Source organism: Anguilla rostrata, chromosome 6 (genome assembly GCF_018555375.3).
Source record: "Anguilla rostrata isolate EN2019 chromosome 6, ASM1855537v3, whole genome shotgun sequence".
Lineage (NCBI taxonomy): Eukaryota > Metazoa > Chordata > Actinopteri > Anguilliformes > Anguillidae > Anguilla > Anguilla rostrata.
In genome coordinates, this window is record NC_057938.1 from 52,032,047 (window position 1) to 52,044,651 (window position 12,605).

At 48.7% G+C, this 12,605-nt stretch overlaps 1 protein-coding gene across 1 annotated transcript in view; it reads left to right on the top strand.

Annotated features, from left to right (window-relative positions):
• Nucleotides 1-259: 259 nt before the first annotated feature.
• cdc40 (cell division cycle 40 homolog (S. cerevisiae)) overlaps nucleotides 260-12,605 on the top strand; it is a 31,693-nt gene continuing 19,347 nt past the window's right edge. Inside the window, exons 1-9 of the mRNA XM_064340472.1 lie at nucleotides 260-476; nucleotides 1,142-1,228; nucleotides 1,362-1,491; nucleotides 3,449-3,535; nucleotides 5,042-5,181; nucleotides 7,308-7,404; nucleotides 7,827-7,966; nucleotides 11,443-11,517; nucleotides 12,480-12,525. Of these exons, the coding sequence (XP_064196542.1) occupies nucleotides 294-476; nucleotides 1,142-1,228; nucleotides 1,362-1,491; nucleotides 3,449-3,535; nucleotides 5,042-5,181; nucleotides 7,308-7,404; nucleotides 7,827-7,966; nucleotides 11,443-11,517; nucleotides 12,480-12,525 (985 nt within the window). The 5' untranslated portion in view covers nucleotides 260-293. The remainder of the gene's footprint in view (nucleotides 477-1,141; nucleotides 1,229-1,361; nucleotides 1,492-3,448; nucleotides 3,536-5,041; nucleotides 5,182-7,307; nucleotides 7,405-7,826; nucleotides 7,967-11,442; nucleotides 11,518-12,479; nucleotides 12,526-12,605) is intronic.

A 12,605-nucleotide genomic window follows, 5' to 3' on the forward strand; every position in this document is an offset into this window, starting at 1 on the left:
AGGAATCTAGAGTCCAATCATAGTTGAAGGCGCTGTGAAAGTAAGGATTTGCGTTGTCCTGTAAGGTCTTTAAAATAAAAATATTGGAGTTTGGAACCGTATTGTAACCGTGAATATTGGGACAGGTAGTTTAATTTTAAAAAATACAATGTTAATTATATAGAAGAATTATATAGTATATAATTATATAGAAGAAAACTGTGTTTCTTCTATATATTATTTTCCAGTATCTAGTAGCAACAGCAGCTGCTCAGTTTTAGGACACTTCCTGTCGGATATTTACAACATCCAAGATGTCGGTCGGCGTGGCGTCTCTTGTATCGTACGGAACTGATTCAGACTCGGATAATGATGCCGAGACGAATATAAAACCAGAAAAGACAGACCCAGACGCAATCGCTCATCTTCTTCCTCTAAGTTCTGGAAAAAAGACTTCATTAACGGTCCTAAATTCAGCTCCAGAGGTCGCAGTAAAGGTAAAGGTTTTTAGCGTCATAGTGTGTTAGCTCTAGCTAGCTAGCTAGCTGGCTAATATTCATACTAGCCCGTTAGACTAGCAGCGTGTATAACTTAAAAATACGTTAACGTAACAACGCTAACCTTTGAAGAAGCTAAGTTAATTATTGTTTTGCGTTTTGATTTTTACTGGCCTACTGGTAGCTGGACCTAACGTTATCCATAACGACTGTGTTCGCTAGCGAGCTAATGAGATGGCTAGATCACTTGTGGAGTGATAGCCTCTCGCGCGCTTGGACTTTTAACATTACTGGGCGTACACTTTTAACATTGTGTGATTTCACTAGAGCTAGTACTAACTAACCAAATAAGAGGTACAAAACCTGTCCCCGTCTTTAAAAACGGGATACAGCTTTTGTACTGCCAGGGTCACTGTATCGTTACTGTACCTCCTTTAGCTAGATTGTTAGCCAAGTTTGCGCAGAAAGAATAAGTCGGACTTTTCTGTTTTAAAGGAATTATTTATGTTTCTTATTTAGGTTATTTCGACTGCGTTTTTGGTTACATTCTCGTGTACTTTATAGTACGAAAGAGTGTAACAAGAATGAATCACCCATTTCAGAAATAGTGTTTTTTTGCTGTGGCTTAGTGTCTAAACTCAGAACTTTCCCCCCCTGTCTTCCAGGAAGATGTGATGACCGGAACTCACCTGGACCCCTCGCTAAAGGAGGTCACCTTCAATCCAACATACGAGACCATGTTCGCCCCAGAGGTGAGTGGATGGGTTTATTTACATCATTTCCGTGACACAGACAACACGCATGAAAAGTGTCTCTCTTTTAATCATTTGTATGATTTAAGTGTCCACTTTACTGACGTGTACCCTCTCCTGCGTTCCGCGCTAGTTTGGCCCGGTCAACCCATTCAAAACCCAGCAGATGGCAGCTCCCAGAAACATGCTGTCGGGGTACGCTGAGGCAGCTCATGTCAACGACTTTATGTTTGAACAGCAGCGGCGGACGTTTTCTACCTTCGGTAAGCTAAGCCCTTCATTTGATCAGTGTGCTCGAAGGGAGGGGCCCTGTTCCTCTCAGGTGGACACCATTGGGCACAGGGTAGCAAGCTCCAGAATCGGTCACACCCACCACAGTTCAGTTGTGTCACCGGCCCGTGTATGGGGACGTTCCTAACAAAGGGTTAAAAGAATGCATTTTGCCGTCAGAAAGGACTGCGCAAGATCTGTAAAATCTTGGTCTAAAAATTAGTGTAACCCCATTAGGAGTACAAAAACTTTGGCACAAATCCTTAGCGTATGTCTTCTTTTATAATGTGTACCCAATCAAAATTTTTGTCAAACATAACTGTTGGTCCGATAGCTTGTCCTACTGAAGCTGTAGTCTTTATCGTAATCTTTATTCACGGTATAAGTTAGTGACGTTGTCCTGGACTCATTGATAACAACATGCGACTCCTCAGGTTGATTGGGTGTCTGTAGTGTGCAGGAGCTAGCCGCGTATGAAGTGTACTCCTCTGATGTGATTGGTGCACAGCTCCGCTGCTGTACAGCTAAAGTGGCTGCAGCAGGTGGGATGTTGCAGAGAAGAGTCTGCTTGACTGCACCCTCTCAAATTAACACAGGGTGTTGCTGTGATGAGACCGGCCTATAAACGCTATGGTCCTTACCAAATTTGGAGAAAGATATAAATAGTCCGTGTTGTTTTTGTAAAGATATCAGATGTGCAGTGTTAATACATTCTGTGCACTTATCGAAAACAATAGCATTTGTAAATGACAGTTTTGTACGCTGTGATTTGTTTTCATGTTTTATTGGATGTTCTCGGGGATCTGGAGAAGTGTTAAATTTCAGTGTAATCTAAAGAGTGAACGTAGCATAAACAATTATTTTCCGCAGGTTATTTTAGGCGTTTAATATAAATCTGTTCTTCCCAGCTCATGCCCTGGGTGTATACTGTCAGATATGTGTTGTCTCTCTCTCTGTCTCTCACACTTTCTCTCTCACACACACACTCACACTCTTTCTCTCACACAGACATGCACACACGCACACACACACCACCTCTGTTAATTAGGCTTGATTCAGCTGAGAATTGAAGGCTTATGTTTATTTAACATTCTTGCATATAATATTTTCTAAGTTGTTTGATTGAAGAAGTAAGCTGTCGAAAAGCTTTTAGCAGATATAAAGGCAAAGTTGCATGTGACTCCTTTAATTTGGGTCTGCCTTCTCAGCAGTTCATGATTTGTTGTCTAATCAGTTATTCAAATCGGTTTTTTTAGATGAGCAGAAATGGCATTCAAAGACCTGTGTCCCAGTACCCTGCTGTACCAAATGTATACAGTCCGTATCTAACAAAGTACTTGCTGAAGAAGCTTCTTCGGTGATGTCAGGTCATATGCGGAATAAAAGGAACAGCACGGTTAACCCTTGCTTGTGAATGTAGCTGCAATGGAAATTGTCCTTCCTGAATCCTTCAGGACTAGATTCGGGAACCGCTCCCAGAGGTACACCCATGTTTAGTTTATGTATGAATTATATATGAATTATTATATATACGTGTCTGTGATATTGTTTTTTAACATGCTGTTGTTTCTCTGCAGTATATCTAATTGGATTGTATTAATGTTTTGATTTAGCATGTTCTTACTGTTTTTCAGTCAACTGACTGCATCCATATTGGACAGTGAGCCCCATAGAAAGAGCAAAGCTGCCCATGCTAAACCACACACACACCGCTCCGTTATGGAGCAGATCAGCGCAAACGCGCAGGCACGTGATTTAAAAAAGCAGCCCGGCGCGACCGCGAGCAGACGCCATAAATGTCCGACTTCACGACGGACGCGTTTTATTGGCTCACGCGGTGTTTCGGCGAGCCGCTCGGAACTCGTTCGGAAGCGGCTCTTAAAGTTTATTGCCGTTGGGGCGCGCCGCTCGGAGCTCACGGACGACGGGTTTCTCTTTTTTTTCCCGCAGGCTACGCGCTCGATCCGTCCGTGGACACCAGCCAGGTCTCCTCCAGCAGCTACATCGGAGCGGTCGATGAGGCCGAAAAGAACAAAGGTAATCCGTCACGGTCTGGCAGATTTACGGCAGACGTCTATGGTTGTTCGCGCCCCGTTCACGGCGTTCGCATTAGCAGCTGTGCTGCGGTGCTAATCTCTGGTAATAACAGAGGGGCAGGTTTGCAGGTGGATCGTCCTGTTAAGGCACTGATCTAGTGCGTGGATGGGCTCTATGGTCTGGTATATGTTAAGGCACTGTTCTAGTGCATGGGTGGGTCCCATGGTCTGGTGTGTTTTAAGGCAGTGTTCTAGTGCACAGATGGGCCCCTCCATCTAGTGTCTGTTAAAGGTATGTTCTAGTGCATGGATAGGTTCTATGGTCTGGTATCTGTTAAGGCATGTTCTTCAGGTGGTATGGATGTGGCATTCAGCAGTGCTCATGTCTGGTTCTGTAAGCCTGTTCTGTGTATGGATGGCCGTCTGTGTCTGTGTGTGTGTTCTGCAGATGGGTCCCATGGTCTGGTGTGTGTTACTGCACTGTTCTAGTGCATGGATAGGCTCTATGGTCTGGTATCTGTTAAGGCACTGTTCTAGTGCATAGGTGGGTCCCATGGTCTGGTTTCTGTGTAAGTGCTGTTCTAGTGTATGGCTGAGCCCCAGGGTCTGGTGTAGAACCCGGACTGTGCCTGCGCAGACTGTGGCCAGCTGCCCCCGGTTGGCTCTTGCGTCGCCTGGTAACGGGAGGGTTTCAGTCTGCCAGGACCTGTACTGTCTCATTATTGATCGGGGACCCCGCGGTCCGAGCGTTAAAACCGCACACGAAACGTCTTCTTCAGACTCGCGTCTGAGAAAAGCGTAGGCTGGCATCACGGGCCTCGGAGGAGAGCGCACGCTCGTCTGCGCTCTTCCTCTTCGAATGCGGCGGTTACAGCGATGAGCGCCGATGGTCAAGGTTGGGCATTCCAAACTGTGGAGAAAAAGGAGGGAAAACATTTAAAAATGGAATGTAAAAAAAATAGACAAGACATCACGTTTGAGCATCTTGTATAGTTCTGCCATCCTTCAGCCCGCAGTTAAATTGGCCCTGAAAATGTGAAAGAGTTTCATTATTCCCCGGCACACTTGACTGTTGAAGTGCAGCGTAATGTACTTTCAGTGTTCTTGATGTTTCTGCTGTAACGATGTCAGTTTTGGGGCTGCTTGCGGACGTCTGATATACATACTCTAAAACACAGCTCTGCGCATTTTTCCACAAATGATCTCATCTCAGTAGAGGTTTTTAAAAACGTTGGCCGCAGCTAAATGGCTGTGGTTTCCTGCGGCATTATTATTATTTTTGCTGGCATTTGAATGACGGGGAGTAAAATTGTGTTTGGTTTGCGCACTCTCGACATGCGTTACTATTTTACCAGCTGGGGGCAATTCCAAGCCCTTAATCAGACCGTGTAATCCCTTGTTTGAAAGCTCCCTGTACAAACCTAGTCGGTTAGCGATACGGGTTCCAGATAATCGAGGAATGGAGACCAGAAGTGGGAAGGCTAATTTGTTTTTTTGTCGTTTTCAGGACTGACCGTCTTCGAGGCCGGCGCAAAGAAATCGGAGAAGAGGAAAAAGCTGAAAGGGGGCGACGCTTCCGAAATCGACAGCTTCCTGGGACCCTGGGCCAAGTACGTGGACGAGAAGGAGGTGGCCAAGCCCTCAGAAGTACGTACTTTTTTTCCGGTGTATTCTTTCAGTAGGAAACGGTGCTGCAGGGAATCTTATCAAGGGCACTTCTCTGCGTGGTTTTGTGTTATTCGACCAGTTAATATGATCTGTCGCCATTCATCCGCACACTTGACAAAAAAAAAAGTATTTCAGTCTTATAAAGGACTTTATCAAGGTCACTTTTTAATAGAAGCCGGGGACTAACTTTTGGTCTTTGGAATGAAAGATGGAAATTGAATTAAAAGATGATGTATTTGGGTTATCGGGGGAGTTGTTATAGAGGATCTGGTCCTCTCTAAAATGATGGGGCGCTTCTCATCCCTCCCCCTCAGATCTCAGATTTGTACGTCTGAAACCGTTTGGGCCGTACGGTTCTTCAGCCGGCGCTGTTATGCCTGTAGAAGGGATTATTTATTTTATTTTTTCATTGTTCCCTGGGTAAAAACGATCCAAGGTGACAGCCTGCTCCCTAAGATGGCAGATCTCGCTTTTTTTGTAGAACTTCTGAGTCAAAGTCATTTCACAGACTGGTGGCATAATGGGTTTATCTTCCTGACAAACCGAAATATTATTAACAATTTTTATCTAAAAAAAGAAAGAAAAAAAAAAAACCCTGCAGAAGAAATTTTTGGCTGGCCTTTGTCTTCTGTGAATCGTCTCCCGTTTCCTACCGTGTTTTTGAGTATCGATGCCGAACGTTCGTCTCATCGCTTAATCCTGGGAGCGCTTTTGTCTGTCTTGTTTTTTCCCGCCCACGCTAAGAGTTTGACTTGAGGGGGGTGGGGGGGGGGGATTGGCTTTAGCCGCTCTGAAAGGCGGACGTGTGCTGCCGGTCTGAAAGGCGGACGTGTGCTGCCGGTCTGAAAGGCGGACGTGTGCTGCCGGTCTGAAAGGTGGACGTGTGCTGCCGGTCTGAAAGGCGGACGTGTGCTGCCGGTCTGAAAGGTGGACGTGTGCTGCCGCTCTGAAAGGTGGACGTGTGCTGCCGCTCTGAAAGGTGGACGTGTGCTGCCGGTCTGAAAGGCAGACGTGTGCTGCCGGTCTGAAAGGTGGACGTGTGCTGCCGGTCTGCGGTTGGCGCTGTTCAGTTTCTCCTTCGCTCGTTCCATTGAAGCCTTTCGCCAGTCTTTCAGCTGCGGTTCGCTAAGTGATGAATTGGGCTGTGTGTCGTTATCACTTCGGAATTGATCACTGGCGCCAGCCCTGGGAAGACAAACCGTCGCATCCAAAAATGTTTTGGACAGCGTTTCATTCTGTTCGGTGATTTGTAGTGATTGGATCACGGATGATGTTGCCTACTGTAGTCGATTTGTTGGTGCGGTGCCTTTTGGCAAGATGCCCAGTGTTAGTCAGCAAGTTGGTTGATTGAAAATTGTTTTTTTTTAGATGCAACAGCGATGTGCTTTCCTCTACAAGCGGGGAGTAATTTAATAATTTCCCTTTGTGGTTGAAGCTCAGAGATAATTGGGAAGGGGCAGGCATCATAAGAACGAGTACACCATGTGAACATGCGGTTTACAATGCGTGCTCTGTTCAAATTTGCCATTTTTAAGTGCAGTCTCCCTGGGGTGGTCATAAAGACAATTCCCCATGGCAGATTTATTTCCTTTTAGACCGGTGCTGAACCAGACTAATGCCCGTTGGCTTGCTTCTCACTCGCGAGTGTGACTTGGCACTTCATCCAGATACGGAGAGCCGTTTGCGAAGTCGTTCATCTATCTTTCCCGCCATTCTGCAGTGCCTCCCGATCGTTTTATCCCCACTGAATCAGTCTCTACGGGGGAAACTTGCGGGTGTTACAGTGCTGGGATTGCGTCGGCCTTAAGTTTAAAGCTCCTCCGGTTTTTTCCCCTCATGAATTTGTAAATGGCGGCCTGAGCTGCCGGATTGGCGGGTTTTAGCGGACCGACGCGTGAGCGAGGGCTCGAGTCAGCGCACGGGAACCGTTCTGCAGACGCTGGTAACCGAGGGTGAAGTCGGAAGTGTCCTCCCTCCTCGGGGTTCCGTACGAGGGCGTGCGTAACCACCATCGCTGGAGAATCCGCCCCCGCGCCTCCTCCCAGAAGCCCTTTGGGTTTTGCCAGAGAGCAGGCGTTTATTTCCTTCTTTCTTTGCGTTCGCAGGAGGAGCAGAAGGAGCTGGACGAGATCACCGCCAAACGACAGAAGAAAGGGAAGAACGAGGAGGACGCCCCAGCGGAGGAGAAGACCGTCCTCCACGGTAATCCGGGTTTACCGTTAGCCGCCGCCGCGCGTCGGTCGTGCTAACTCAGCCGAGCGGAGATTTGGCGAATCTCTCCGCTCCGGGTCTTAGCCCCACACAAGCCGGCCTGCCCCCTTTTCCCCCCGAGGTGCTGGGACAAACCCCGCCCCCTCCCTGACCTCTGCGTGTGTCGGAGCGACCTCATAGGCTCCCTGGGAGAGTGGAGCGGAGCTCCGCCCCCGCTTTCTCCCAGGGACGCCGTGGAAACCAGATCTGGCACGCGGGGTTGGCTCGCACATCGCTATGACTACGACTTATTTTCTGTGCGTTAGCCGCATAGGGGCTCATCAAGTCACCGTTGACTTTAATGTTGACTCGACGAATGATTCCACCGAATCAGAACGCTCATTTTCTCCCTCCATTTTGTCTGGTCTCTGCAGTCAAGGACATGTACGACTACCAGGGCCGGTCGTACCTCCACATCCCGCAGGACGTGGGGATGAACCTGCGCACGGCCGACATCCCGGACAAGTGCTACCTGCCCAAAAAACAGCTGCACGTCTGGTCCGGGCACACCAAGGTGAGCAGCTCCGCCCCCCCTCCCTGTCCCAGGAGGCTCTGGATACGCCTGTATGGAAATGTAACGTAATGTAATGACTGTCTGCTTAGTGAGTGTAACGTAATTTCTTGTAATGTGAAACCGCCGATGGCTTGTCCTGTTCCAGTAACTCTGGTTCCTTGTTATTTGACAGACCTCTCAAAGGGATGGTGCTTTTTCTCTCTTTCTACGCTCTTTTATACGTACAGTTCTGTTGCTGCGCATTTTCTCTCTTTCCACGGTTTTTTACATGTGTTGTTGTAGACAAGTGTCGTATTTATCGAATCTTGGTCATGTACAGCTACAGACACCTACAAACCAATCAGACGTGTACATTTGCACATGCACACACACTCATACGCATCCACAAATGCATGTACACGGGTGTGCACTCTCACATTTACACACATGCATATGCACACACACACACACACACACAGACCAGGAACCAAAGCAGCATTATGAGATTATGTTTTGCCAGATGTCTGAAGAAGGAGCATTAGAGGTCATCAGCGTGTTGTATGATGTAATAACTGTACTGTAGCCATTAATGATTTGGATCTGACGTAATGCCTTCCCATTACACTTCAGGGTTTATTACAGGGTTAAGTCATGCAAGTGTGCAGGTCTCCTGGCCTGTCTGTTGATAAAGAGATTAACCCCCGGCCATTCTGTAGGCTTTTTGGTGCTCAAAAATGAACATGGTATCGTTTCTTAAAGAAATGTTCTTTGAGCTGTTTGCAAAATTGGATCAGGTGTGCTTGTGGACCCTGGGCGCAGTCTCTCCACGGCTGTCAGACCTGCGCTGTGAGTCCGTGATAAAGACTTCCCGGGAAACGTGTCTGTAGTCGATAACTTGCGCTCGGCAGGCTGGCCGACACGGCCTCTGCGTAACCGCACGCGTCCTAAGATCTGCACCACGGTTTCGCCTGTGGGTGGGGCTCCTCCCATTTTAAGCTTTAAGCCTTTCAGGTGCGTACAACAACACACAGCATTCCAGCCCCGCAAATTGATTTTTTTTTTTTTTACTAATTAGGTTAGGTGCAGCGTAAATGGAGATGAGCAGCAGCTCTGTAATTTTATTGTCGTATAGTTAAGCTAAATCTATTGCAGCAGAACTCTGGTGATTCCCCTGCAGTGGAGTTGCGCTGAGTCTGTTGCAGCAGAATCCGGGTAATTTCACCGCAGTGGAGTTGCGCTGATTCTGATGCAGCAGAACTTAGCTGATTCTGCTGCGCGGCTGCGCTGCGCGACTGAGCCGCGGTCGGGCGCCTGCCGCTGAGCCCAGATAAACGGCGGGAAGGTCGCGCGTCTCCCAGGTGGAATAAATCAGAGGGGGGAAAAACCTGAAACCGTACGCCCGTGACCACCAGGCTAGCAGGCGGTTCATACATTATTTATCCGCCGCTATCAAATCCAGGCCACGCCAGCGCCCGGCTCTGTTGCCTGTGGTTACCGGGGTCTCGTCGCTCACTAGCACCCCCTGCTGGTCGGTCCATGCAGTCCTGCTGTCCAGCTGCATGTGCAGTGTTTTTCCAGCTGCATCCTGGGAAGGCTAGACTCATAGACTGGGGTGTGATGAGAGGTGGCGTTGTGCGTTTTTGGAGGGAAGCACACACGTCTGCGCTCCCCTGAACCGGACTGCAGAGGTCATTGATAAGCCTGGACTTTCCCAGCCAACTGGATGAAAAAAAACGGGATTCTAAGTGAATCCTGAAGTAACATTTGTGGGTAATCGGGTACAGAACTGTGAGCCCATCATTTGTTCTTTAGTCTATTGCCATAGTTACCAGTTACCCTTCAGGTAATCGGTTTAAAATCGTCTTCAGAACCGTGCTACACTGCGATGCATCGAGGCCCACCAGCTCTGCAGCTGTATCAGAAAAGCACACGGCCTCGTCGTGTGTGTGTGTGTCTGTGTGTCTGTGTCTGTGTCTGTGTCTGTGTCTGTGTCTGTGTCTGTGTGTGTGTGTGTGTGTGTGTCTGTGTCTGTGTCTCTGTCTGTGTGTGTGTGTGTGTGTGTGTGTGTGTGTATGTATGTATGTGTGTGTGTGTGTGTGTGTCTGTGTGTGTGTGTGTGTGTGTCTGTCTGTCTGTGTGTGTCTGTGTGTGTCTGTGTGTGTGTGTGTCTGTGTGTGTCTGTGTGTGTGTGTGAGTGTGTGTGTGTGTCTGTGTGTGTCTGTGTGTGTGTGTGTCTGTGTGTGTGTGCGCACGCGCGCCTGTGCGATTAGCATTCAGCGAGGCCGCCCCGCTCAGCCTGCCATCGCCATGGGGCGAGTGGTACGCCTGGAGAAACGCTGCATCGCGCTCTGCATAATTTAGTGCGCCCACCGCACCTCCTGGCGTGAGTTTTTACACGCCCGCTTCGCAGCCCAAAAAGCGAAAACGCGGGGGGGGGGGGTGCTGATCGGAGTTTAGAGAGTGTGTCGTGTCACGTGGAGACTTCGGTTGCATCGCTGTATTGAGTCCCAGTGCGTACCTGCAGAGGAAGATGACTGGTCGGCCCTCTCCCTGCTTAATCCTTTCCCTTTTTGCGCAGGCGAAATGAGAAGTGTTTTATTTTGCCTGTTCTTCTGTGGGAAACGAATGCGTGAGCCAGCCGGGCCCGGGGACTGGGAAATGCGCTCGTTTCGCCGGGGCTCGAATCGAACTTAATCTTCCACGGCTGCGACCGATTTAGAACGTTCTAGCCTCAGAACACAATGCGGCCGGATGCCACTAAGCTCTGATGTGTAGTCGTGTTAGCCGTTAGTCATGATTCCGTTTCGTGAGCTCGTCCTTGGTTCCCCTCCCCCTCCCCCCCCCCCCTTCGCCCACAGTGTTGTGTCATCCCTTTCACAGATGAGCCTTATCTGTGGAAAAACACGACCCCAGCTCCTGCTGAGTATGTACACTGATAGATGTACACCCAGCTGAGTGTGCACCCTGATAGATGTACACCCAGCTGAGTGTGCACCCTGATAGATGTACACCCAGCTGAGTGTGTACCCTGATAGATGTACACCCAGCTGAGTGTGCACCCTGATAGATGTACACCCAGCTGAGTGTGTACCGTGATAGATGTACACCCAGCTGAGTGTGCACACTGATAGATGTGCACCCAGCTGAGTCTGCACCCTGATAGATGTACACCCAGCTGAGTGTGCACCCTGATAGATGTACACCCAGCTGAGTGTGCACCCTGATAGATGTACACCCAGCTGAGTGTGCACCCTGATAGATGTACACCCAGCTGAGTGTGCACCGTGATTGATGTGCATCCAGCTGAGTGTGCACCCTGATAGATGTACAGCCAGCTGAGTGTGTACCCTGATAAATGTACAGCTGTCCTTGTATGTACCCTGATAGATGTACGGCCAGCTGAGGGTGATGGTGGCCCTGGCCTGGTCACCTGACTGTCTGAGTCACATGACTGGCTGTTGTGACACTAACGCGCGTGTGCTGGGTCTCTCCTCCAGGGCGTCAGTGCCATACGTCTGTTTCCTCTTTCTGGCCACCTGCTGCTGTCCTCTTCCATGGACTGCAAAATCAAGGTAAGTCCGTCCCTATGGAAACGTCTTCCCCCCCACCACCCTCACCTCCTGCCCCCCTTCACTCCCCCTCCCGGTCTGTCCCGTTTCCCTTACCTTCACAGTTTCCTCTCCTCTGGTTGTTTTTCAAAATGACTGCTTCAGAACCCTGGCCCACTTAGCAGCCGCTCTCCAGTTGCATGCAGGGTGCTGGCTGGCCTGGCTGCTCCTTCATATTTTTTCCACATACCCATAAAAATGTGAAATTGTGCCTTTGTGTGTTGTCCGTGTCTGTTGTTTTTGTTTGGTTTGGGCAAGATGTGTCCCACTGCACCGTTCTTTGTCTTCTGGAAAAGGCTAATTTGGGCGAATACTCCCCCCTCAGCCTTGCAATTAACAGCAAAGTCATGTGACCAATTATCAGACTTCATTTCTGTTTTTTTCCTAGAATCGCATGACGGAAACTATTTGTGTAGTCTAGTGTGTAGAGTCAGAGACACTCATATTGTCACCTGTCAAATGTGTGTGAACACAGGTTTTTAAATGGATATGCTGCACCGTTTTTCACAACTTGTCCACGTAAATCACTGAAATTGCACACAAAAAGTAACATAACTCATTTTACAAAAGCATGGTTATGTTTAGTCGTGTTTCTCGTACGCCGTTTGAGTTCCCCCACAATTATTATTTTTTTTTTCACGTCATCAATCGTGTTGCCGTGGCGAATGTGTTCCGAGCTGCCCTCTGCACATCCCATAAAGAGCGCTCTTTGGCTCCGACCGCGGACCCGTGACCGGGTTCTGATTCAACCGCGTTGGGTGACCAGCGAGGGCCAAAAAAACAAAAAAAAACATCCAGGAACCGGCTAATAGCCGCTAACGCTTTCTGTCTGATTGAAGCTTCAGTGCATTTATGGCTCATAAACTAACCTGCGTGTGTTTTCTCTCTCCCTCTCTCTCTCTCTCCCTCTCTCTCTCTCCTCTTAGCTGTGGGAGGTGTATAAAGATCGAAGGTGCATACGGACGTTTATCGGTAAGTTTGCCGGAGACGTGAGTGTTGGTGTGTGTTGAGAGGGTAACGTTGACGCGGGGCTCCTGTAAATCAGCAGCGAG